General features: G+C 41.1%; 3 protein-coding genes across 8 annotated transcripts in view; 2 read left to right on the top strand and 1 right to left on the bottom strand.

The window, feature by feature from the left end:
- Positions 1 to 27542, bottom strand: part of Dlg1 (MAGUK family member discs large 1) — a 376826-nt gene that overhangs the window by 322933 nt on the left and 26351 nt on the right. Inside the window, exon 1 of one of the 6 annotated variants that reach the window (XM_076393534.1) lies at positions 6506 to 6607. The exons of the other annotated variants lie outside the window; for them this stretch is intronic. Within the exon in view, the coding sequence (XP_076249649.1) occupies positions 6506 to 6578 (73 nt within the window). The 5' untranslated portion in view covers positions 6579 to 6607. Of the gene's footprint in view, positions 1 to 6505; positions 6608 to 27542 lie in introns of those variants that run through there. 6 annotated transcript variants of the gene reach the window in all.
- LOC143180208 (facilitated trehalose transporter Tret1) lies at positions 16098 to 18162 on the top strand. Its single transcript, XM_076379773.1, has 5 exons — positions 16098 to 16161; positions 16405 to 16695; positions 16801 to 17346; positions 17539 to 17981; positions 18106 to 18162. The coding sequence occupies exons 1-5, from the start codon at positions 16098 to 16100 to the stop codon at positions 18160 to 18162; spliced, it is 1401 nt and encodes a 466-aa protein (XP_076235888.1).
- Positions 18957 to 20409, top strand: LOC143188992 (uncharacterized). The gene is made up of 2 exons (XM_076393580.1): positions 18957 to 19026; positions 19094 to 20409. The coding sequence occupies exons 1-2, from the start codon at positions 18957 to 18959 to the stop codon at positions 20407 to 20409; spliced, it is 1386 nt and encodes a 461-aa protein (XP_076249695.1).

Here is a 27542-nt window from a genome sequence, read left to right as displayed (position 1 = left end):
CCTACGAACGAATCCAATAAGAAGGATCCTTGAATGGGCAATGTCACTAACAGAGACAGTTAAATTCCAATTGAAATAGTAGACAACGAATGAAATGAACACAAGGGTACTGACCCTATTCGAGACCCTTAATTATTATAGGTTCTTCTTCCATGGAAATGAGGAACCATTGACAAGGTTCCTAACAAAAGTAGAGAATGTAGAAAGGAGTTTAAACGCGGCACTTCAATTTTGAAAAAGCTCTCACGGTGCGTCCACCCTGTTCGCCAGCACTCCTTTTCGTGCGTTCCATTTTCGCGTCGCCAGAGATACATCGTAAAACGGAAAAACCACTTTCGGCGTAAACGAAAAAGAGTAGCCGGATATGGATACACTTTACAAGAACGTACGCGCGATGCGTTACAGGTACGTTGTAAAGCTTAGCCCAGATCACGTTAGTTTGGAACTACCCTACGCAGAGTTTATGGGAATTTTGTTAACTTGCGCTCAAACTGTAAACTTAAATGTTTTAACGAACTAAAAGTCTCATTTCAGGTACAAAGCACGTCGAATCGAAGGATAGATAGTACTTCATTAAAATTTCAATTATAGATATACAGAGATTATTGAAAATATTAAAGGTTTGAAATTTAAAAAATTCAAATATTTGAAAATTCAAAAATTTGAAATTTTAACGGTTGAAAAATTCAAATATTTAAAAATTCAAAAATTTGAAATTTTATCCATTAAAAAATTCAAATGTTTGAAATTGTAATAGTTGAAAAATTCAAAATATGGATGTTTTCAGGCATTCAAAAAAGGAATAGGTGTATATAAAACCTGAACTTCAAACAAATCCTCTGACGAACTGACTCTCGAGTCCAGCTAAAAATAGGAGGCCTGTTTTCAGCAGTGTACATTTTTGCATATCCTTGTGAAACGCACCCAGTTTTGGAACAAGCACAGAATTTCTCAGGCGTAATAAGAAGGCAATGGACGAGTGATCCAGCCTCACAGCACGGCAATGAAACTATGCCAAGTATGGCCGTTTATCACGGCTTTATGATTCAACCCGAACGCAGCCCTCGCCTCTTGAATTATAACGTCGCATCTTCCGGTACGAAGCGTTCCAGTGCTCGATCTTCGCTAACTATCGAAATTGTTCGTCGAAAGCATATTCCAGGCTCGTCTAAACGTTCGCGCGAGTTCCAAATGTAATATTAAGGCGCACAAGACTGCTTTCATTACTTCTATTTACGGTGAAAAATTGAAAACCGTTTTGTCGAGAGACAGGAAGAAATTCAAACGACTTAATTAACAAGACCTATATAACTGGAAACGCTGCTTAGGTCCCGGACCTTCGAATTTTTAATCAAAGGATCAGCAGGGGGAGTTTTCATTGAGGATACGAGACACAGTGGAGCGACGTTGAATCAATGTAAGTTACCTGTGCATAATTATCAACCAAAATGAACGGAGTTCACGCACGACGGTACAGAAAGTTTCATAGAGTAGTCGAGAGGGATTCTCTGAAACGCCTTCCACCCTGAAGAAGACTGATAAGTATTTAAGAAGCTAGAAAGGGTTTGATCACACTGTTGGAATGCAGAAATTAATTCTGGCTTCCTTTGAGACGTTAAGTCTTAAGATCTGGTTTAAAGGGAAAGAGCAGACAATAAAGTAAACGAACGAAGGAAGACGGTTACTACACCATTATTTTCGGTCGTTCATTACTACGCGCGCCCGGTGACACAGTTCGCACGCAATAATTAAAGGACTCCCTTCCCTCGTGTACGTCTAATTAAAGCACGCTAATTATTGAAGTGAATTACGGCACTCGTGTCTCGACGACGTTTCTCGCATCCAAGCTGATGAAACGTTTAAAAGTACCACCGAACACTGCTTTCAAATTGCACTTGGCGAGAGCTCACTTAAAAAAGCTCGACAGAAAAAGCGGAACGTTAACTGTAATTTCGCGCATTCAACTTCACCTCTACAATGCATACCGCTTCTACGTAACTTCGACTGTGAGAGAACACGCAAACCGTGCGTGTGATACTGACGAAGTTCGAATCAAATTAATTAGCACGAGTAGAGGCCTGAATATAATAATTTCTTCACAAGTTAGCAAAATAAATACAATAAGACTATTGTTACCATTTGCATTCTTCTTCTCAATTTATTGTCCAAATATCCATTGATTTACGGAATTTCCGTCTTTTTAATTAATCCGCATAATCGAGATTCCAGCGCTCTAACCAGAAAATATTATATTTCCCAGGTTGATGTAAATAGGATGCGAACGAAAACCGCATCCTCCGCAAACTGGTACATTTATCATGCTTTATGAAACCCCGTATAAAAGGCAAATGGAACGATGCTTGTCATTTCAGAGCCCATGAAAAATAGTGGGTAAAACGTCCCTCTGACCGATGATCCATAACATCCTGTCGGACGTACGCTCTGCACGCACCAAAGAAGCTCATAACCAACTAAATACATCCATAAATTCGTATAGAAGCAAAGACAGGAAATACACGCGACCAGAGGCAACGGGGTTCGACGAAGCGTTTATCGTTTGCATCGGAATTAACGCGAGCACCGAATAATCCTTCGCCATTATAAATCGCGCACGTCCGAACGAAGCCCAGGGTAACCGAAAGGATCGGGAGAGCAAGTTGCATCAGGGATATGGAAACTAAGTTGGAGGTGAATCAATTCGCGAAGTTGCGCGAATTCGCAGACACTGTTTAATCCAGGCCATCATATTACTGTTGCTGGCGTCTGGCGCGTAAGATAAACAAGGGAACAGCGGAATACAGATTTTACGAATTTACGGGGTACAGGGGATATCGGGCCTGTAGTTCCGGAGTTATGGAAATTTGGGATAATTGGATCCTGCCTGAATTCCGTGCCGCGAAAACACAGTGGTGTGGGACGAATGCAGGTGAACGTGATTAGGAGATGCTTCAAACTCGAGGGACGAGGGAGAACGTCCATTTTTTGGCAATTCTCGCCATGGAAATATCAACTACCAATGGCAGAATCGCGGACTGAAAATCGTAGAATCGAAATACTAGAATTAATATTCTTAGCAAGTAGTAGCAGGTCCCTGCAGTGTTCGATTTTGCCAACTATTGAAATATTGCAGGCTACTTGTTCTCAGGCGAATATAAAGATCTATTAAATGAGTGTTCGTGTTCATCGAGCGGAACATAATTCTTTGTCGGTAACTGGGATGAAACTTGTAAGAAAATATCAAACCCTTCAGCCATGACTCAAGGAGGAAAAGAGAAAAAATGAAAGGTAATAAATTTCCTACGGGTCGATAGGCCGACGTTAAGTTGAGATAAAAAAAGTAATTCCACCTTCCTTAATATTCCATGCTGCCTCTGCTCGTATATTTCCTTCGTGAGCGATGACAAAATCTTTAGCATACTTAAAAACCAATCCCTTGAATGAGTTGAAAAAGGAGCGGGCCAAGTTTCTCAACGACCCTCTTTCTTAGGAAAAATGGCGTGGAAAGACTTTCCGCAAATGCGAAATATCATGGTCTATAAAAACGAAGCAGGAAAAACCTTACGATTCAATTCTCTTAACAGATCTTCAGACGTATCTTACGCTACATTGACAATGAAACCTACCCAGAGTAACGAGAGTAATCAGATCGATGTAACTTTTGCTATAAATGAAAAAAATCACTGAGATGTGATGAAGAAAGGCACGAGGGAAGCTGGCAAAAAGAGACAATAATGTTCTGTGCATAAAAGAGGATTTTACGCATCCCTTGATAAAAGTTAGCTAAGTTTGAAGAAGAAAAAATTTGTGACATCTAGTCGTCTTTTTCGCTTTATGTTCTCTGCCATTCTTTCCTGTTTCTCATACTCTACTCTTTCCATTATCCGACTCATTTGTTCCATGAACTGGTGCACCTTCAAGAAGTAGCTACATTTGCATCTTTCACCCTTCGTCTACATTCAATTTGCATGAACACTATATCCGTAATGCAAAGCGTCTCATATTACCTGGGCATAAATTACCCATCGGTAGGAACAAGTAAATATGCTATGGTAAATTTAGTTTCTCTTAGTTGTAAAAAAAGGTAGTCAATTACAATGGCTGCTACTTTAGAAAAGTCCAGAGGTTACTTTATCGTTATGTAATAGCTAAATTACTACAGCGATTTAAAGTTGGAATCGTCAATGCAACCTACGCTCTACTGAAAGTAGCTCTTGCAATTTCCTTGATTTTATTGCCATCCTCAAGCACAACGGAAGAATGTCGCGCAGTATTCGCATCCAGAATACCGCCAATAAAATAGCTAGAATCGTAAAACGCTTATTCAAGGGAATATACATGGGGGAGGTACCAATACGAGCTCACTTCTGTCTATAAATAATTCTTCAGACATTACAAAATATATACTATTTCCCTTGCCCGTGCACGTAATTTTAAATTCCATTTCATGCTTTCTATTTTGGATTTTAACGATAGGCTATTAAAATTCAACAGGCATTTTACGATTCAATTGTCTCGACGTCTCGCGTTACGGTTCGACAAATCTTTCAACAGTTTATCGAAGGAACGTAAAAAATGAAATTCATCGTCAATTCGGTACAATATAATCAGCACGACTTATTTCCGTCCAATATCCCCAGCCCATTTTCGGTCGAATGATCGTCGCTGATCGAGAACGTCTGTAAGATAACGTACGAGATCGTGGTTGTCACTGGAATGTTCCCCAAATCGATTCCCTGCCCTCGGTAATAGATAACACGATGAAAAAGTAGATTCCAATAGCAGCCATCATTCTAGCGTTGCTTTAATTTGTTCTCGGTTTGAAGAAACGTGGCGAGCAGACCTCATCGCTTCTGCGATCGCGAATTATGGCTGGGAATTACCGATTTCCCAGCGATGTCGAGCTTCAATTGCGCCACACGTCCTACCTTGATATACGCAAATGATAATAAAGAACGGTCACAAGGGGCCCCGAAGGCGATCGTGCAAACAGTGCCAATTTAATCTCCATTCTGCACGCGACAGCTGAAACGATCCTCCGCCCACCGAGCAGTGGTCTGGAGCAACCATAGCGTGAAACCGCGATAATCTCAATGTCCATTTGCCCCTGGTGCCCATTGTCGGCCATTGAAGCTACCGTAAAGATCGTATTCGACGGCTATTCCGTAAATGTTTTTAACAAATATTTCTTTGAATGAAACTCGACCGCCATAGTTTCGCGTTTAAGTTACCATATGGGACACTAACGTGAAAATAAATTCGTCTCGAAGAAATTTAAATTACAATTCTAGCAGTTTTAGTAAAATATTAAATGATTACTCTAAGGATCTCCTTTCCCCTCTTTTGTCACATATTCACGTAAGTTTCCTAATTTCTTTTTAAATTCGATACTACTTGCTCACTTTGCGAAGAAGTCTCAACTGTATCAAGGTCATCGATACGATATTTATGAAGGATTGACTTCCTTGGTAGTTTTTCAGATGTCACGCGTGTGTCACTGAGCGAAGCAATGAAAATGAAATTCCAATATTTTAATCGTTGCTCTGGCACGTGTCACTGATCACGAGCCTCGAATAAATCATCGTATGTCAACAAGAGAATTGTGAATTTTGCCTCTTTTTTCAGGAAATTTCAGAACCATCAGCTGGACGATAAACCGAAAAACATGCGATCGATAGAGTGCAAAGACCGGCAAGTGTTGATTGAAATTGTTCTCTTGGGATTTCACGGCTAGTATAAAACTGTTTTCAACCCTCATAACACTGATAATTTCAGAGAAATCTCTCCGAAAAATCCTTCACCAGGTATAAAAGCAGCAGTAATTATATTTTAAAGTAATCGTCACTTAGACGCAGAGGAAAATAAATTCTTTGAAATTTACATGAAGGATATAAACAAGTACAGTTTGCCGGTCGTTTTATTCGATTACCGAGCCGCAACATTCACCCTCCTAACGCTGGTTAACGTCTCTAGGTTAAAGAAGACCGTAGCTTAACTGCTTCATTATGCAAAACCTTTCGCTATCTTTTCCCTAAATAAGTTTGAGCCCCGTGTTACGTTTCCTCCCCTCCCGCCGGATCATTGCTCGTTTAACGCCGGGCTGCCCTTAAAATAACGCTAATCTTCCCATTCTCGAAACTAATACGCCCAGAAATACACCCGCCGTTTACGGAAACTTGCTACGAAGCGAGCTGAGACCACGATCCTTTACGTTCAACTGCAAAACACATTTCTCTCGAATGAATTTGCAAGCAGTAGATCCTCTTTTACATAAGATACTCTAACAAATTTACAAGTCTGCAGTCTATTGAATAACCTCTAGAATGAACATGAAATTCAATTTAACTCAATCAATTCTAACATGCATTCTATAAAACAGAGTCTAAAGTAAACCCCAAGAATTTCGAGTGAAATACGTGAAAAAGCAGTGTTCCAATTTCTCGTTAACAAGAGCAAGACGTTTTCTAAAAGAGCTGACGCCGAAAGGGATACAAAGAAAAGAACTTACGGTATCGCTCGAGATAGAGCACAGTAGGCAGATAACAGCACATGCCGTTATCGCCGTGCACGTGGGCATACATGTCTGCTAATTAACACCCGAACGCGCGTACTCTGGCTCTGTTGCCTAACAGCAGGCCTCCTCTGTCAATTCGCTGATCCACTCGACGAGCCTTCGCTGGTTCCGGAACAGCCACATCCGGCTGAACGCGAGTACATGGTCGACGACTGTTCAAATGGCGTGTATATCCCAGCTGGATACGCGTCTGTCGATCGATGGTTCGATATTCTCGACGATCGGTCGAGACTTTGCCGGGATACGGACAAATTGACACTAGAACCACTCGCGCCAGACACCACGCGCAGCAAACAACGCTGATCGATCGGCAGTAACGTCTCAATCCGCTCGTTAAAAAGTCGTTGCCTCGTCCTTCTCCTGGACCTCGATTCTTTTCCACTTAGTAACGAACGAGGAACACGGTTAAGCAGCACGTGCACAGTGTCCGACTGGAAGGATTTTAATTGCGGATTCGGAAGTCGAGCACCGCAATGCCAACTTTTCACCACCTTTACGCGCCGCCTGCGCCACGGGATGTTCGAGAACCGGGAAATCGAGCAGGTCAAATTTGTAGTTTGCGCCAGTTTCATTCAACTAAGCGAGTGCACCAACAACGTGCGAGCTAATTCCTCCACAACAAATAAAATGCAGCTCCTTCCGGAATAACAATTACATGGAAGACTGATTTATTCGAGAAACATGTTACCTTCAGGGTATTTGTCGGATATCTGAAATTACAATGAATCGCCTGTTTTGAGACAGTGACTTTTTCATAGACTTTTCAGCGGATATACCTGTCTCACTTGAGTACAATGATTTGAAAATCGACCACGACCTTTTAAACGTGTGCATGTCTCCTCAGTTTAAATATCATAAGTAAAAACCTGTCAGATTATATCGCGCGATATCAGCGCCCGATAAGAATGATAAATGACCTCCTGACGTACGAGCTGAATCTCGAATCCGAACAGTTTATTATCCTGAAGCTACGTTCGACCGTCACAGATAAAACGCATATCACTAGATCACTCTGAGATCGTTTCCTTCGCGGAGGAATCGCGATAATGATTTTTGCCACGAACCCATCTCATGTCTGCCTCAGAGCTAACGAGTTATCATCGTTCGCTTGAATAGAAAACAGTCGGTGGCTGTGATTTCCGGCTGGGGTCAACGCGAACTCTCTGAGAGGACTGTTATGCAACGACACGGAAAATGGTCGCAGTCAAGTGCATTCATGGTACCAAATACGCGCACGTGACCGATCCGCCTGAATCCGACACGCGATTGATTTGCGGACGCGAACACTTGTCAGCGAGCTAATTGCATAGTCTACAGTGACTTTTTCTGTGAAGCTAGAGTAACACGCTGCAACGATCAATCGTACGTTTGCTTTACGAGAACTGGACGATAGTGAATATTGCGAGTTTAAACCCTGATCAAATTGAGGATGCTGTTAATATAGAAATTTCGTTTTTACTACTTTTCCTTGTTTATGAGAAGAGGAACGACTAATTAACGAATACTTAATGCCCTCAGTTATCAGTCACTTGTATCAAAAAAGTTCGGTCGAAACTAGCGAGGTATAGGAAAGCTTTTAGTCGTGATGAAAACTGGCGCTAATTGCGAGTAGTTTATAGCACCGATCTCGATTAATCTTGCAACTTGAACTGCTACTTTGTAATCAGTCAACACTCAGTGCTGCAATGAATATTCACTTCTATAACAACGAGCATGTTTTGAAAATAATGCCTTTAACCGAAACGCATCATCGAGAAATCCGCAATTAACAATAACAGGTCGATCCGGATCATTAGCCATGTGGAACGACGACGTGTAACCGACGTTCTATCAAATACAAATTTGATCAATGCTCCAATTTTCGATCACCGCCGACCGAGTCACTCCACGCACGATTATTGTTTAAAACATGAACGAGCCGTAAGCGAACTTCGGTAGCTATCATATTCGCATAAATCTATTCTTGAGGTTTACTATTAACTGGCCTGAAATTTCGACCTGAGCGAACGTGTCCAAGCAGTTCTGCCTTTTAAGAGGATTTGATTCGGTGCACGAACAAAGTGTGGAGATTAGAAAACTGGAATCAATCGATTATTCAGTTCATTGTTTTCGTCGAGCACGCGAACGCCTGCCCTCGACGATAAATCGCTCACGATTATTACAGACGGCAGTTGAAGCAATTTATCCTCGCTCGTAAGTAAAATTCTGATAAGCGAATTAGTCTCAACGTGCGAGAATCACACACGAACTATCGAACTTCGATGACGTGTGACTGCGATGTTCGCGGATGTATCTTCTTCAAGAGAAGTCCACAGTTTTTCAGGAAAAATCGCCGACTTCCATCTTATACATACGAACTAAACCCTGATTGCATGACGGAGGTGATGACCCAGGCTGACACATTTCGTTAAAGAAAGTTTACCACAGAATCTATAACAACAGTTTCCGTGGTTTTCCATCAGAGTTTCCGAAGGGTCGTTAAATCTTCAATTTACTTTCCGAAAATCACCTTCATCGCGCACAGAACCCATTACACAAATGTCTGTCGAACATCACTACGCGCTCAGAAGCCTCGATACAGGAACATCTAATAAATAGAAAAGCGGTTTGATCGGGCGAGGCTAAATTGTTCGCCGAGCACACAGCGCGGTGACAATACTTCCGTTAATTAACACGTGTGGCGAAAACACTGTTGCAAACGGTAGACCGCTGCATCATTGCGTTGACACAATGAAACACACTGGAACACCAGTCGCGAGAAGATCGAAACGAGCGACTGGCCAGTCCTAATTCGACTGGTCGCGCGATGTATGTCTGGTGATTAACACGTGATCCAGGAGCAGCTACGAAGGCATTTTTTTCCCAAGAACTGGTCGGAATTGCAAGAAGCGAGAAGGAACGCAGATGGAACGCCCGCTCCGAGCGGCTTTAACCCGCTGACTGCCGGAGTCGCCCCTTTTCCAACCCCTTGACTCGTCCCGGACCACCCCCGAACCCACGGTGCTCCTGGCCCCTCGCAGCCTCTACCCCTTCCTCCTACCTCCCCTCTTCCTTCATCTACGACCTCTACCTTCGGGAAATCCTTCCTTCAGTCCCTGTGTACACGCCACACGAACCACTGCAAAAAGTATTAGCATGAATACCTGGGCTGGTCGCTATTCACGCTTCGAACGTGATTACAATTTCGAAATTGTAATATAGATTATTTGGCTAAAGAATTTCTCTCCTTTTGTGCTTTTATGTGCGAAATTATACACCGAAAATGCAATAAACGAGTGATTTCAGGAATGTTTGTTTTACAATAACATGCAGCTGGATATCAATAGAACCGTGATGCTGAAATGTGTAACCTGCATGCGAACTCTATTGTTTTCTGAAAAAGAGATTTATTTGGAATGGCACGATATGTTGATGATTTGTATAATATAATTATAAATATAAATGTTAAATTAATTTCTTGCATGGCAGTGTACTGTACTAAAGACAGGAAATGTAGATTTGTTCAAAAGATAATAGGTACTTCTTTCAGAATTAGCTGTAAGTGGTATTGGACAGCACTTGTTCAGACACGAAGCTAACAACAGAATTCAGCAATTGAAACTGTCTCAAGTTTCAGTCCTCTCAATCCCTGTTTTCAACTTTTGGGACGGAGTTGCCTGAATTTTTGCAACCGAGTCAAAAGGTAGACTGACATTTTTTGTACAAGCCGATCGATAAAATGCGCTATTTTTTCGGTGCTTTGCAAAGAAGATGTGGCTTCCTATTTTTCAAATTCAACGTTGCGTTAAGGGGAATTAAAAAGCAGTTGTATAGATTGATGATTCACTATGGCAAAGAGACGGTCAAATGGGCATGTAATTCTGTTGAGAGGAAATTCTCATTCGCCACTACGAACACTGAGGAGTATCAATCGTTCGATTGTTAACCATCGATTGATAGTAGATTCAACGTGCGATAAGAGGAGAACATAGGCAGAAAGGAGGAAGACGAGGCCGTCTCTGTGTTCTGTTTCTTTTCCGCGTGCTATCGCGGGCTGAAAAGCCGCGCGAACAAGTATTACGGGATGAAGAAAACGAGATAAAATCCTATGAAACGAGAAGGCGATGGAAGAAAGCCATCCGCGGTACCGACTTCTCTTCGTTTCAGCTTTACGTCTCTCGTTGACTGGGGTGAAGAATCCTGCTTTCACATCGAAAGTCCTCTTAAGAGGCAAAGAAGAAAAAGCGAGGAGCACGAGATGGGGGAATCTACTTCGAGGATCTAATAGCTTTTTACGCCTTATTACTCATCGTTACGGTTGGATAAAAAACGATCAGCCGAGGAAAAATGTTCGTCTGATACCGTTCGATTATCAAATTTCACTGTACGCCGGAAATTTTCGAATGAAAAATGAGGTAAAAATGGGAACTGCAATTATTCCGTTTTCTTCGTTCCACAGTGACCGCAGGATGGTCTGGGTAATTATCGCAAAAGATTTGGTTTATAGAGACAGAACAACTTTAAGCAAAGTAAACTGCATACAACCATTTTTTAATCAGAGAATGATAATTCAGGAATTCAAACAAATTACTGCCGTAATTTATCAATCTGTCACAGGAAGGTTTTTATCCTTTATAAAACTACCAATGGAAAATAACCTACGCTAATTAGAGAAACAGAAATTACGCTAACCAAACAAAAGCTATATTAAAAGCCTCTCTAATAAGAGACAGCAGATAATGTTAACTTTGTTCCTTGTATTGCATGAGTTTGAAAAAGAAGCAAAATTGGAACTCACAACACGCATTTTAATTTAGTCTAACTACTGCTAGCTAAAAGAGTAATAAAAGAAATGAAGAAGTATCCTTATCGATTTGGAGCACACAGAAAAAGAAAAATGACCAGCGCAGTTAAAAGGGAAAAAAATGACCTAATTTCGAGGATAACTCGAGTACTCGACTAGTCGCAATACACTTACTTTTACCAACTTGCACGAGCGTTCTTAGGCTATATCAAATTAATCCATGCATTGAACGCCAAAGAACGACGAAGACAGCTTTTCGTACGCCATTATACTATCGAGACTGGACTTGGACTAGTATGGTCGAAGCGAATAAGCTTAGGATCCACTCTACACGAAACAAGCCTAATTTAATTACGAATTTCATTCCAAAGGGCGTTAATAGTTTCATGCTAACGCCCCATCGTGATCGATACGTCAGGGCTCAATTTACAGCAAGAATCAATCCAACTTCTCGAGCTTTCATCCGGTGTATTGGACTTCGGAGGAGATTAAGACGGTCTAAAGAGAAACCGATGCCTCACCGTTGACTTGTAATTAATGAGATACACGTAACAAGAACCCTGTTAGATCCTTGCTGCATAGGAGCTGGAACGAGAGAAATCGTGCTTTCTGTGGTCTATTTAGTCAAGACTGCCTGATAAACACATCAAAATGTGTACTTTGCCTATCGGCGAAAGGTACACACAATAGGGACAGCAAACGACACCGCTTAAACAATCCTCTCTGCATAGAGAAATCAGTGAAAACATTTAGCGACCATTATGCAACAATTAATTAAATTTAAAAGCCGCGCTGCGTGAAAGAAGAGGAATTCTAAGTGACCACTGTATTAACGCTCAATTACGTTGTTCATTATTGCACTATTTACCACACTGTGATATATACACTAAGTGAATTCTGTAATTAATTTTGGAGATTTATAACTAATTCTGTAGGGGTATGAAATTGGTATCTCCCTCCCTCTATCGAAACTTGAAAGTAATTAGCATCGTATATCAAATATTCACATGTTGTATTTACATTATTCTATAGAAACTTCTGACCATGGCACGTTTTACGTAAACACGGTTTAATAATAACAAAATCACCGATCATGATAACTCACGCTAGGAGTTTCGTCTCCGTGAGTTTGTATTTCATCAGACCGCTCGGATTTTTACATTTTCCGCTTTGTTGTTACTAGTTGAGGCGATTCACTTGAGAAATCCCCATTTCGATCGAGAGCTATCCTACGTCAGCACGTAAGAAAATTGAAATTTTTCTTGGCGATGTGTTCGGTAAACGCCAGGACAACACGCTCGCTGGATTCATAGTGGATGTCCCTAGAAATCAGGTATAGATTGGAGGAGACCAAAGGCGAGGATACAAACGCTCGAAACACTAGAGGTCAATTGTAAAATGTACTCTATAACAGACAGAGGAAGGACAGATCGAATTAAGAGAATGTTCTCATTTGGAAACCTGGTTATATGTACCATAATTATTCAGAAGTATTACTGAGTTAAAAATGATTAGTATTTTGAATTATTCAGGATTATTTATTTCAATAAATACAGAGAAGTCGTTTTCGAATTATTCTCATCCTAAATCTACAAAAAGGAGGGGATTCGCATCGCAAAATCCGCAAGAAAATTGATTCATAATCGATCTGTACATAAAGTAGAAAACTGGTCCCTAGAGAATTCCGTTTAATCCATCTTTCGACGATGTAAACCTCTGCAATACGTGGGATTATACGTGCCGAGTTCATGATGAAACACGATCAGTTCTCATATTAAAAACAACATATAACAACATGCAGGATAAAATACGAGAGCGTGAGAGGTTAATTTTTGGAGATATCAAATTTGTGATTGCAATGAAGAGAAGACGACAAAAATATCTTCCTTCTCGTCCCGCTGCCATTACCTATTCCACCGTCAGGTTTTATCTTCGGTCCTTTTCAACGTTCGAGAAGCCACTTCCTTTTACCTTGGGGAGTGATAGCTTTCGAAACGTTACATTATACACCAGGAACTCCTTTCGCTGGTACGTCAGTTCATCTTTACCTCCTTTGCCCGTTACTGAAAGAGGGGCAGAACAGAAGAGGGCAACGCGTGCGGGACCGAAGAAGAAGGGGAAGAAACGGAAGATAAAGAAGGGCAAAGACGAAGGCCAAAATGAAAGGGCGAAGAAAAGAAAGAGCAAGAAAAACTGAACGGCAGAAACAGAGTATATACAAGGTATTATCTATGTGCGACCAGTTTATGAGCATCCGACCCTCTCACGTCCACATTCACGCACCATCGCCTCCTTAAAAGTAAAACGACTACCCAGCCACCTACACCTACCAGTATCGACAGGTTCAAAGTACACAAGGTTTGTGAAAATCCTGTATCTTTATAGATGGAAATGTTTTTGGAAAGTATTTCCATTGCCTTTTTTCTGTTATCTCATCGAGTCAGACTGAAACGCAACTATTTCTCTCAAGACACATATTTTGCAAAAACACATCCTGCCCGCCTCGTTTGTTTGATACTGTAGAGAAAGTTCAGCAAATGTCGTAAAAGATGAAAAGCGCTCTTGGGAGAGATTAATAGAGCGACACTACCGAGTATAGTCTGACGAAATTACATGGAACTTCCTGCGTAAAGTGAATAAGGGAAGTAGTCCGTGCAGGACAACGGAACAGCTTTCTCCCGGCAGTAAAAGTCTTGTTTCGTCCCTTCATCGTTGTTCGAGCGTTGAAGCCACGTAATTACAGAAAGTAAATGACCGATTAAAAGAGGAACTCTTATTGCAGTTGCGTCTAATTTATCAAATGACTTGGACAACGTACCAAGCGTACAATTGCTTGGTATTTACTAGAAAAATCACTGTATTAATCGTCGAAGATTTGTAGACTAACCTCTGTACTCAGTATATTTCCGAAATTTGTAATTTAAGTGAACAATTGGTATTCTTAGTAATCTTCAGAGTTCCATCAAGTCTAATTAGGAATATAGATACTTTGGATCAAATCCATGATTACATTCGATAATAAGTACACCTAGTGAAATTCAATTATAATGTTTCTAAGGGCGTGTCATCCAATTTGGACGTCATCGAGTCAAGTAAGTGAAACTACAATAGTTCGAAGAATGCCAGCCATGCAACCGACCACATGTATCAAATATTGAAGTTCCTGGATTGCACTGGACTGCCCTCAGGGACACCGAATAACTGAAACGGTCTGAAAACCCGAGGAGTCCTGTTGAAATGCGAACGTATTTCACTGGGTATAATCTAGAAAACCGGAAATACGATTTGAATCGAGTAAACTTTTCAAAACTGAGAAGCACTGAGCATTATCACGCGATCCAATTCGATTCGCTTCCTATAAAATGAATCAGCAGTATTTACAATTACTAAGAAGACAAGAGCAAGGTTTATAGCGTCGCGAATTTCAAACATCACCCAAGTCATATGAAAAAATTACGAGACAGTGCGATGTTTGCGTTGTAAGAACGTGTCCTGAGAACGGAAATAAAATACATTATGCACGGTTGACTGCAAGAACTTTTAGAGACAATGAGTAGCGAGTATATTAATGTTTTTCGTCAAGTAATTTCACACCTCTTGGCGCAGCCGTGCAGCCAGCGCGTCGAGTGCATTCCAGAATGCACTTTGTTAACAATACGTAAATGTTTCACGTTCCCAGACGAAGCGCTATTGTAACCATCTACATACGTTTACACAATTTTATCTATTCGATAATGCAGTTACATAACTGAAAACCTATGCTGCACAAATTATCGTAGTATGTTCTATGAGGTCATTAAAAGACACATTAATCACATTCTGTAGTGATTCTAAAAAAACAAGACTCTCCGAATTTCTTAAACGATAACTTGTAAAAGAGTGAGTGACGTCGCAAATACCATAATGCCACTAATCAAGACAGTCAGACAAATTTATGAAATAGGAACGGTGACAAATAACAGACAAACTCAGGTATAGAATCAACAAGTTTGTCAGACCAGCTAAAAAATGCTTGCAGCTCCAGAGATTTATTTTTTCGGATACATTTATTCGTCAACGTACCACTTGCATCGAAATAAATTTTATTTCATGAAACGTTAATACATTCGTCTCGTTCGTGAAATCCATAGAAGCAGTAAAGTATAATTCGTAAAAGTAATCAACCTGTGTATACGTATATATATATATACATATAAATGTTGCATTTAATGTGATTGCGTGGCGACCATCGAGACGAGACTCAGTGTCCATTTCTATCAACGATACGAAAAATCATATTTTCGTGCCAAAATCGATAGGACACGAGTCGTCGCGACTGGCGACTGCATTCGTCGAAATACCTTCTATCGGTAACTAGAACCACTTCTTGCAAATTTCAGTCAGTAATAAGGAGAACAAACGAAAAATAACAAACTCGTAAGTGACAATCGAAACATATTTAACCATTTTCTCCCCTAAGCAACGTGAAACTCATGATTTTCCTTGGAATCGGTTTTCGAAGACAATATTCAAGGTGAAGAAGAAGACCGATTGAAATACTGCTTGCGGAGGCGTGCGATTTTCGTATCTCTGACAAATAGGGATTTCCAACGAATCATGCCTCGCTGTTTGATCGGTGAACGTCACGTGTTTGTGAGAACAGTTGGCGTTAAAAATATTAGGAAAACAAGAAAGTATAAATCAATTGGGAAGAGAGATTTGCCACAGTGACAAGGAACTAGAACGATCAAACTCGCTGCGATTATGCCACCGAAATACATAGAGTCTTTCCTGATACTGTGGCCACAATGGGCCACTGGCTGGACAGGTTAGTAGAAATTCATCATTCTTCTTCCTTCGACGCGTAGGTTCCATTATATTTGAGGCATTAGTTCGAGTTTCAATAGTCATCCAGAATGTATATTCTTTTGCGACAGTTTCGAAAGCTACATCGCTATACAGAAATGAGCAAGGTATTTCTATACCTTCGTGCTCGTTGGTGTATTTCTACAATCGCGCTTTCATGTTCCACGAGAAATTTATGCGACATCAATCGAAGATTTTACCATAGTGACCCTGTTATCTATCAGTTTTGGACTTGCGGTTGGCTGGACGTCTCCTTACCTTGCGAGATTAACCAGCAAGGACTCGTGGTTGACTGTGACTGAAAACCAGGCAGCATGGGTGGCCTCTTTACTGCCACTTGGACGCTTCTTCGGTGCCATTGCTGGCGCGGTTCTGCTGGAATATTTTGGCAGCAAAAGGTCCCTCTTATGCTCGGGAGTTCCTGTAATTATAGGCTGGATTTGCATAATATGTGCCAATTCAGCCGACTGGCTCTATATTTATAGATTCTGCTCCGGTAAGCATCCCCTAATATTCTTGTCACTCTGCCATCGAGGATAACTGATCAGTATGATATTATATTTCGTCCGAATCATCACCAATTGGGAAACTAATTCCACAGGAGTCTCCATCGGAATGTACTTCAGCTGTTTTTCATTATTTATTGGAGAAATAGCGGAACCAAGCATTCGTGGCGCATTAGTCAGTCTGATAGTGAATGGATTTGCCATTGGAATGCTGCTCGGCAACGCAATGGGCACTCTGATATCGATGAAGTGTTTCGGGTTCATCAGTTTATTCCTAAATCTCTGTTATATCGCGATCTTTCCACTTCTGCCACAATCGCCGTACTACCACGTTCGAATGAACAACTTGGAAAAGGCGAAGCAGTCCATTCAATGGTACCTCAGGCAGTCAAACGTGGAGGTGGAACTGGACATCATCGAGCGTTTCGTTCAATCCACCCGAACGATGAGCTTCCGCAAGAGACTCGAGCGAATGACAGAGAAGAAGCACAACCGCATGTTCATTGTTATCATGCTGCTGTTCATCTTCATGCAGCTCAGCGGACTCAACACTGTCACGTACTACATGGAGATCATACTAAAAAAGTCGAAAATAACGTGTATGAAACCAGGAACGGTTGTCATTCTCTCCAGTGGATTAGGTACACAATTTTACAGGACGTGTTTCGTCCAAAGACCTTCTCCTTATTTTTGAAAAATAATTCGAAAGTTTCGTTCCTTTTAGAGGAAAACATTGTCTACATATCCTTAGTCAATGGTCAAAGATTAAAAAACGCTCTTCGGAGAAAAGAGATAGACACCTACTTCAAATCGATATACTGTGCATGTTTCAGCTATACTGATCGGTTGGATCAGCGTGTATCTAATCGATCGATGCGGCAGAAGAGTTCTCATGGCGGCGTCGTGCATCTGCGTAATCAGCGCAATGATGCTTTTGGGATTACACTTTGTGCTGCTGGACCAAAATTATCATCCAAAAAATCTCGAGTGGATACCGATCCTCGCGATGATGCTTTTCATCATGATGTCCATCGGGCTGATACCAGTACCGAACACGATGCTAGGCGAGGTTTTCCCAGACGAGTTGAAGAGTCTAGCCGGTTTTACGGCCAGCCTCACGTCTGCGCTGTTTGCCTTCATCTGTAGCAGAACTTATCAACCGATGATCGATCTTATGTCAGAGAAATACGTGTTCTTTACATACGCAGCAGTTATGACATGCTGTCTAGTAATTTCGATCCTTTGTATACCAGAAACCAAAGGGAAAACTTTGCAGGTAAGTTAGATGGATCCCAATTCTCAATAGAAATCGGTAACTCCATGCTTCTAATCGATGTACCATTATATTTTATTTGTAATAGCTTATATTTTTAAAAGATCTTTTTATGGAATATTTGCAGGAGATTCAAGATATGTTAACTGAAGAAAATATGTCACGGGAAGCTACTCATAATTAGACGAGCCCGTCAATCTAACTAAAGAGAGAGAACTAGATATCATAACATAAACACTGAAACTTTCGAAAAGTATTGATAGGCTATAGTAGTTTACAAAACACTGTATACTACATTTGTATACTACAAAATAAAATTGGTATTGATATTTATAGTAAACTATACTCCATTGTCTAGTAGAATGAGTTTTCAAATTTTTAAACTTAGACCATTGTACAGAGAAAAGACGTGGAAATAATAGTATCTCGAGTGAACACAATTGAACATAAAAATAGAAATGATTGGCAAACTTCATTGTTTTTATTTGCCATAAAATTACGAATGACATAAAACGCTAATTCCATACAGCTGATAAGACTGATAAAAACATACTATGTTTATCAAAGTATTTGAGCCTGCTAAATTTAACCGTGTTAAAAGTAGAACAAAAACTATTTCATTTTGTAATATCAATCTACTCATTGTTAATTTCTTCCATTCATATAAATTAATACGTATATCGTATTACAATGATTCATAGAGCGATGTGTTACATCTACTAGAACAGAGATCTACTAGACTCGAATATTTCTCTTTAGAATCATAACTTGTGCTCGTAAAAGTATTACTCCATTAGAGATCTAACTATTAATGATAATAACTATTAATCTGCGTGAAAACAATCTCGAAAGTTTCCTCCAACGCGGAAATGCGGGTGGCTGTTATCTTATCATGTTGAAAGCCTCTCCAATCAAAGTAGGCAGTTCTGATGCAAATAAGAAGTGCGCCAGTCAGCTTGTACCTTGAGGAAGGTAACCATGACCGAGGAAGCGAATGAAAAACTGAGTAGTAAAGTAACTTGGCCACAATGGATCGCTGGAATCGGAGGTACGGTAGACACTTTCATGTTCGAGCATATTTTCGAACCCTTCTAAGATTTTCTGTCTGTTCACAGCGACACTCCTCATGGCACAATCGGGATTAATGGGCGGCTGGTCCTCACCGTACATCGCCCAGCTAACATCTCCAGAATCGTCGCTTTCAATCACAATAGAAGAAGGCTCCTGGGTGGTGTCATTGTTCAATCTAGGTAGACTCATCGGTGCCATTGGTGGTGCAATTTGTGTCAATTATTTCGGTAGCAAAACGACGATTCTATTCACCTGCTTGCCCAATGGACTTTGCTGGTTGTTCACCATTGTGGCGAATAGGGTCGAGTGGTTGTACAGTTCGAGACTTTTCGGTGGGATTACTTTGGGCATGACATACAGCTGTTTTTCTATTTATCTGGGAGAAATAGCGGACGCCAACATTCGAGGAGCGCTGGTCGCCTTGGGTATAAGTGGCTTGACGATTGGGAACTTCGTTATGAGTATCATGGGAGCGTATTTGCCAATGGATATGTCAGGCATAATCAGTTTGGCCTCCTGTTTCATCCAAGCAGGTCTTTTTATATGGTTACCAGAGTCGCCTCATCATTTGATAAAGAAGAAACAATATGATAAAGCGAAGTCATCTATCCGTTTTTACCATCGAAACTGCGACGTGGAGTCAGAGTTTTTGATACTAAAGAAGTTCGTCGAGAGTCTCAGTTCACACACATTTCTGAATACTTTGGCAGAATTCAAGAGTGTTCAGTTCAGGAAGTCACTGTTCATCACTTTGGTCCTATTCATGTATAGCCAATTATGCGGGGTAAATAATATTCTATTTTACATGGAAACGATCTTGATATCGGCCAAAGTCACCGCGATAAAACCTGCCATAGTGGTGATCATAGTGATGGCGTTTGGAATCATTGGCTCCTTTTTATCCATGTTTCTCATGGACAGATTTGGAAGAAAAATACTGATGAATGCATCCTGCATCGGTGTCACAGTGTCTTTGTGTATTCTAACTCTCGAATTCCAGCTGTTGAGTTTCGGTTTCGATCCAAGCTCAGTCGAGGGACTAACTATCTTCTCGCTACTCGTTTTTTACCTGGCTGTTTTCATAGGAGTACTACCTGTGCCACCAGCAGTGTTAAGTGAACTTTTCCCACCACATCTCAAGTGTTTCGCTGCCTGTATCGCCAGCTCAATGGCTGGGATTTTCGCCTTCATATCCACGGCTACTTATTTGCCTTTGCTGAATTTGATAACCGAACAGTATGTGTTTCTTTTCTACGGTTTATCACTGCTAACAGCTGTACCATTCACCATATTCTGGGTACCGGAAACGAAGGGAATGACTTTGCAAGAGATTCAGAATCAACTCGTGAGGAAGAGATAGTTCTCTCCGAATTCGTGTGTCTCTGTTATTGGAGATTTGCAGTCTAGAGAGAAGTTTGACTGAAATTGAAGTGACTTGTTCGAATGAAGTTACTCTGAGACACTACACGTAATTGCGACAGCGATGCAAGTGTGTAGAATGTTCGTGACTGGCCGAATTTCACGTATTCTTGAAATTGTAAATATTATGATGAACGTAATACTTGTTGAGGATGAAGAATGCTTCTGTTCTCTGTCGTTTTTTAATAAACGTAATGTTGACGAAAAAACGCTCTTTCATACATCGCCTTAGCACAGCGACTATTTCATTGACATCGCGAAACTCGAACAATGCCTCCACTAAATCTAAAGAGGTGAATGAAGCCTCAAATAATAACGGAAGAAGAGGTCGCGGGTGACTGTTGTTCTTTTGCCTTCCATTCTTCCCTTAACCGAGAAACGATGTAGCTATTTCTCTCTGCGGCAGACGTATGCCGTCGTAACGTCGACGATGGAACACGGCCAGTTTCATATTTTACAAGACGATATTTCACCCACGCTGGCTACACCAACAATGTTCAACCTGCCATGTTCCCATGGCGCTGCTGTTGAAAATTGGACACCGCCTTATCTGGTTCCTGTCGTTACTGATGACTATCATTCATGACTCTCGCGTTAAATATTACAGAGAGTGGCGTATCAATTACAATTCACGCATTTTCCTTTTTAGCTGAGCAGAAGACCAAGTTTCATCTTGGCTCGAGACAATTCGCGCACTGCACTGCCTCCAATTTTATTAACATTTCTGTTGTCAACCGATTAATCGAATATTGCTGTTACTTCAGGGTAAATGTTTCCATGCTTGGCAGAGGCATCTGCAGCTTGCCTCAGCTAACACGTCTAATTAACATTTTAAATTCATTAGCGTGCAACCCAGTTACGACGCGAGAGCTGCATGGAACCAATAAATGTTCGATGCATCCACTGCGAGATAATGGGCGCGCTTGACTTTACCTTTTTGACGTTTCGATGTTGTTAAGTTATTGCGTCGTCTATTTCAGATTCACGGGTAAACCGATTTTAACCGAATCATTCAGCGGAATACAAGATCATAGGAATTACTGTAATTAATACCGCCTGTCCGGTATGAAATCCAGATTGAAGGATCAAACAGGAGCTTTAATGCCGTGCTCTAGCTGCTTCTCTCATGAAATATTCATACTTCTTCTTCTCTTGCCGCTATCCAACCTATGGACTTCCTTTGCAACCTTTTTATTTCTTTGTTGAACCGGTCGTTACGATTTAGTGGGCATAAAAAACGCCATAAAAGGGCGATTGCTATTCGGAAATGAACCGTAATATTCACGAGAATCCGTTCGATCCACTATGAAACGTCGAGCCAGCGATTTGTTGGCTTTCTGCAATATCTGTCTTCTTTCATAATTATTTTGATCATTCTTTCTTGAAAACCGAGAGCGTAATCTTGAAATATCTTATTCGTCGAGTAATGCGATGAATCGAAGTAGACTGAAACGGTGAGAAAATAGAACAAGCTTGGGTTACGTAGATAACTAGAATAAAGGGGGACGAGTTAAGATGAATCGAATCGAAATAATTTTCTCATTCTGAAGACGGAACAGTAAACGTTCTCTCATGCGTAATCAAAACACAGAATCCATCGAGATGGGCTATAAACCTGCAGCGAGAACCGATGCAGTTGAATGGAACGCATTTCTTTGTTCCAGAGACTGAGGCCATGAACAATGTCTGCGTCACCTTAAACCTTTTCCGAGGACAAACGAGATAGTTTATCGTCGCAAAGATATGAACGTTTTTCTTGACAAAGCCGCGGAAATTGTACGATCGAAGACACCATTGTATATCACTGGCTTCCTTCGAGACACACGCGTCGTTTCTGTTGCAATACCGACCCATCGCAGATCCACTTTTGATTTGTCGTTTGATCTGTGTTCGAGTTAGATATAGGGAGGTATATACCAACGATGGCCAAACCATGGCCCGCGAGCTGCATATGGCTTCTCTAGATACCTACTGTAGCTCCTAGGTTTTGGAAATCATCCCAGGAAAAAAGGCACCTTCTCTTTCTGAACCTGCAGTCGAATAGAAAGGCAGCCTCGGAAAAATTCGCTTCAGAGATGTGAAATAGAGGCTTTTCTCTGTAAAATAAGGCCAGACTCAGTACTGTACGATTATTTTTCACGAAGTTACAGCGGCTCAAAAATCGGCAATTTTTCGACTCAAAATTAGTCATACTTTAATATTGCTGCAGGTGTAATAATTAATACTCAAACGTATAAGATACTATTCTAATATAGGATGTGGCTTTCGAGTATTTGTGATAGACAAAATATGACTCCTGCCTCGCCAGAGTTAGGCCAGCATCGTACGGTGGTATGCACCATCAGCGCACAGCGGAACGATTCTTGGTATCACTCAACGAGCTTACGGTTGTAATCGATACTTAAACGGTTACTTAATCACCCACCTACTAGACTTCTCGTTCATTTCAAAGTCGCTAACCGCTGTAAAGCTATCTAGACTGAACCAAATCAATTATCCTGCCAACCCTTTGTTCCAGATTCTCTTCTTCGATGTTAATTATAGCGCCAAACCTGCTAGTACCTGCTGAAATGTCCGCGACTAAGAGCTGCGCCCAGTAGAGTAACAAGTAACTTCGGTTGCTTCCTGAGAATCCTGTCCGTACATAGTTTCGATCAATAAAAGGACCTGCATTCGGTTGTTACGCCACAAACGAAACTGCACAGCCATTCGTTTCGTTCATCTAGACAGGAGGATTTAATTTACCGGGACGATAGGTTTCAAACGAAATGCAACACGAAAGCACTGCCGTTCCGGTCAACCTAAATGCAAATTAACTTAGCAACGTTGATTAATTATTATCGTTATTACTTCAGCAGGTACTAAGTCATGTCTCAACGTTACTCGACGCTCGAGCCACCACAGATAGCTGGAAGCACTTCTATATTAAGAGATTTGCACTGTATATGGCTGATACAAAGAGGCAATTGATTTTCCACGATTGAAAAACCTAGTAAAGAGAGTGCATCGCCATATATCTTATCTGTTTCGTTCGAGTGTCGAAATTGTAGTTTCTATCCTTGATATATAGCGACTGCATTTTACCATACGTATGTCAAAAGGATTAATCGAAGCCAATAGCTATTTTTTAATAGTACACCTCTCTTCACTTGCAGAGGACAGAAAAAAAAATCGTTAACCAAACTTTTTCTTCACTCTTCGCGTACCAGCTAAACTCCCGTTTATGCTTTTTTCTCATCTGGGTATACTAACGGCCCTTCCCTGTCGAGGCGCAAGAAAAATCATATATACGAGGTGCAATAATGGAACGCTTCCAAGTTCCAGTCAATAAAGAAGTTCTGAAAACAATTTTGCAATGCAATAACCCTTCGTGCCACGGCAATCGACAAAGTTTCCCCGAAACCTTTCTTCTCCGTCTCCAGGAAAGACTGAGAGGAAAGAAGAACCTTAAAATTCAACGAACCTCGAGGAGATCGTCTCTCCACTTACAAACAGGGATTCCACCCCCTCTGTTTTCTTCGTCCGACTGCTCCTCGGAGCGGGAATTTGATCGGTCGTAAAAATCAAAAGATCGCGGCCGTACAATGCTCGCGGACTTAATGGAATCGCCCCTATTCCATCCAGTGGCAGGCCAGCCTGCACGAGATGCGCGGAAACGTTTCCTCATTTTCACCAGGAAAATGCTGGGCATTATCCCAGTGGCAGAGCGAGCGAAAAGGCACACATCGACTAGCCCCAAAAGAAATCGAACCTCGAAATCGAAGTAATTTTTTACAACCTGTCGAGGTGTTCGCCGCCACCCCCGTCGCCTAACCGCTTTCTTTTCTCGCGATCGAGATCTTAAACGGCCAGGTTATTTTCTTCTGATGACGACTGAAAAAAAGAGATCCACTAATAAAATTTTACGAGCTATCACGGCGACCAAGGGGAACGAAAGATATCTCGAGCGAGGATAGGGGTGTCTTCGAAGGCTGCAGAGCTCGAGTTATGCGGATCCCGGAATCAATGAAGGCTGATCGAATTATTTAAACAAAAGAGAGGAGTGTCCTGCGAGAGAAAAGTTCGATGCACCATTGCATCGACCGAGCAAAATGTAGGCTAGTAGTATGTCACGGAAACGCCGGAATTGGTTGGTCGCCAAGTCGCAGATAGTCAATGGAACGAAGATAGGAAGGGGAACGAACCTAACGCGGTCTGTAACCTAAATTCTCGCACGCAGACTTCCAGCGATCCCTCTGAAGCGGCCAGCAACGTTTCCGCTGGATCAATGATACTCATGGTTAAATGTACACAATGTTGCACTGCGATACGCCACTTCCGACACGTAGCAACATATTTCAGCGATAGTGGGGCTTTGCGCCGACACGATCGATGGGAAAAACGATCTCACGAACTTTTACTATGCTATCTAGCTGCTGAATACTAATGCCGATAGGTGATCGATTTTTAGGGTCTACAACATGGCTTGATTTTAGTGAAAAAAAAGAGGATTGAATAGTTGCACTTATATGAGAAATAAACTGCTGCAGCTAATGCATTTTACATTTTAAAGTTCAATTTGAAGGATCATAACTTCTGGAGTGTGTCATCAGTTCCCTGATATACTTTACTTATGCATTTTCTTAAACGATAATTCGAGCACAGGTTATTAAGAATTCGAAGGAGAAGAGGTGAAGCGCAGGTGCGCGGACAGCAACTTCCGCCTGAATATTTATACGTGCAAAATAAAGTTGTAGAAAACAAGCAGAAACAAGGACTCACAAGGGATTGCTTGGTCTCATAGCACTCTTGTGCCTCTGCATCTTTCTTAGAGTACAACTACATCAGCATCCTGTGACCTACATTTTCCACTGTTCTATCAGTCTTGTTGTTTCGGTAAACTGTGGAATTATAAGGGTATGGATATTATAATAAAAGGAAAAATTGGCATAAATAAAAGGTTACCAACTCTTTTTTATAACGCTTAAATGAACTAAAATTATTCACAAAATGAGTAACTCTAAGAAAAAAGGCAGAACAATCGCAAGTCAGTCCCAGCACGCCGATATCGTGACCTCAGGACTTAGTACCCTACATATATGATTACCCCAGCGGAAAGCAGTCGAAGAACACGTTACGACGCCTGCGGGAGTATTCCTTTGGCTATCGTAACTTTTCGCCTTCCTTTTCCTGCTCGGACTTTCTCCTCGCGTGCATCGGATGTAACGGGGAAGATGAAATATAGCTAACTTCCCTAGAGATTCCTCTACCTACTTCTAAATCGCGAGCATCCTTTCTATCATAAGATTGAGAACCGAAAGGGTTCATTTTTGGACAGGCATACGCATTTTATCAGCTTAATTACGTTCTTCTTTAATACCTTAGATATTACAATTTTTATTTCAGAAGGAATACCTTCTCAATTACTGTTCCTTGCATTTTTTAACGTAACATACTCCAGTACTATAACTATTTCTGAATTATCATGGAAAAAATTTCGAGGGATCGATGTCCCATCAGTATTTCAGGGGAAAGCTCCACGAGCAACGGAAATGCAGAGGAAAATTTTTGCAATTCGTTTTTCTTTCAATGTGTTCAGCTTTTACAATACCAACTCGATGGAGAATGTTAAATTAAAATTTTGTGAGACTGTCACGCGATCATTTTCGCTGTAATTTAACGCGGTTTCGTTTTCAGTTTCTATTAGTATAAACTAGCATGCATGTGTTATCAACTACATTGGCATGTGACAAATAGTGTCCCAGGATATCTCGAAATTCGAATTGTTAAACGTACAATTTACTCTACCGGCGGCAATCCATCTAAATGGTAATCAATAGAAACTGATTACTGAATGACTGTGTCTGACTGTATGCTAAGATCTACATACTGCGAACCGTTAATCGACTCCAGACGATCATCGCAGCTCATGAATATGGATTTTACACGTTGCAGCACGTATGATTCCGCCTATCGGGCCTGTAACTACAAATTTCAATGGCAGCTACGGGAATTCATTAGGAATATAGGAATTAGGAATTTCGTTGCCATTGGAAACTCCACAAGTCAAATGTGGCAATGTTAAGCATGCTGGTAGTATGCATTAAACAAAATATTACCATTGATGAGCGTAGCAAAGCCTTTAGAACAGGCTTCAGCCCTCACACACAGCCTTCAAAACCTATGAATTCATGCTCATCGAGAATAATTACCATGTATTTATAGTTCCAAGCGAAAATTGTGGAGAATAAACAGCGCCAATAGCTCGGAAAGGATCGTTAACTCGGCGATAACTTTCAGAGTAATATGGTTTCAACAAATGGTACCTACTCGTAACAATAGAGTGTGGAAGAAACGATACTACAGTAGCCCAGACTAAAGAGGATTTTCAGGAAACATTCCATAAGAAATGACCTTTCTAGACTTACTGCGATGAATTAGATGATGGAAACCGAAACACTCATGGTATTTTACTCTTCTCCATTCAGACGTCTGGGTTAGATAACTAAAACGAATGGAACTATGAAAGAGGGAAAGGTGAACTTAAGAGTGGCGACGCTATAAATAAATAAACAATGTCAATTTAGACGACTGTCAATGCTAGTAAGAGATAACCTTCAGCAGCAAGTATTTCGTCCCCTCTAATGTTTACAATTCTTCAGCTTCCGCGAGGGCATAGTGGCAAAGCCTCGTCGAAAAGTTCCCCGAGATGACAGCGTTGGCGGAAGCGACCTAATCGAGCTGATATGACAGTGAAACAGAAAGGTTCGGCGACTCCAGAGACATTTGTACCGATGAAAGCAACACGTCCTTCTCTGCTAGATGGGGGCTGAAGAGAGACTCCACGGTTCGCCACTTGCACCTCAAGAGCTTTGCTTGTGTCTAGAACTCTCGAGCATGCGGTTAACAGACAGTAATTCTACAACGATACAATGTTTTTTTCGTTTTATGTTTGTGCTTGGTCCTGAGCTTCTTTCACACAACGAGGAGAAATAGTACTTCACAGGGTGTGGGAGCTTAGACAAAGAACCCTATTCGAAGGATAGCTTCGTGTACAGAATTCTTAACGTGAACCTTGGTTACGCACAAATACGA

The sequence above is a fragment of the Calliopsis andreniformis genome, chromosome 1, assembly GCF_051401765.1.
Source record: "Calliopsis andreniformis isolate RMS-2024a chromosome 1, iyCalAndr_principal, whole genome shotgun sequence".
Classification (NCBI taxonomy): Eukaryota; Metazoa; Arthropoda; class Insecta; order Hymenoptera; family Andrenidae; genus Calliopsis; species Calliopsis andreniformis.
The sequence above is the reverse complement of the archived record's forward strand: the minus strand, read 5'-3'. Positions and strand labels throughout refer to the sequence as shown.

Coding starts and splice junctions, on each gene's coding strand:
- LOC143180208 (XM_076379773.1), top strand. CDS start 16,098: ATGCCACCGAAATACATAGAGTCTTTCCTGATACTGTGGCCACAATGG. Junction 16,162..16,404: donor ATGGGCCACTGGCTGGACAG/GTTAGTAGAAAT, acceptor ATTTTACCATAG/TGACCCTGTTATCTATCAGT. Junction 17,347..17,538: donor CATTCTCTCCAGTGGATTAG/GTACACAATTTT, acceptor TGCATGTTTCAG/CTATACTGATCGGTTGGATC.
- LOC143188992 (XM_076393580.1), top strand. CDS start 18,957: ATGACCGAGGAAGCGAATGAAAAACTGAGTAGTAAAGTAACTTGGCCA. Junction 19,027..19,093: donor ATGGATCGCTGGAATCGGAG/GTACGGTAGACA, acceptor GTCTGTTCACAG/CGACACTCCTCATGGCACAA.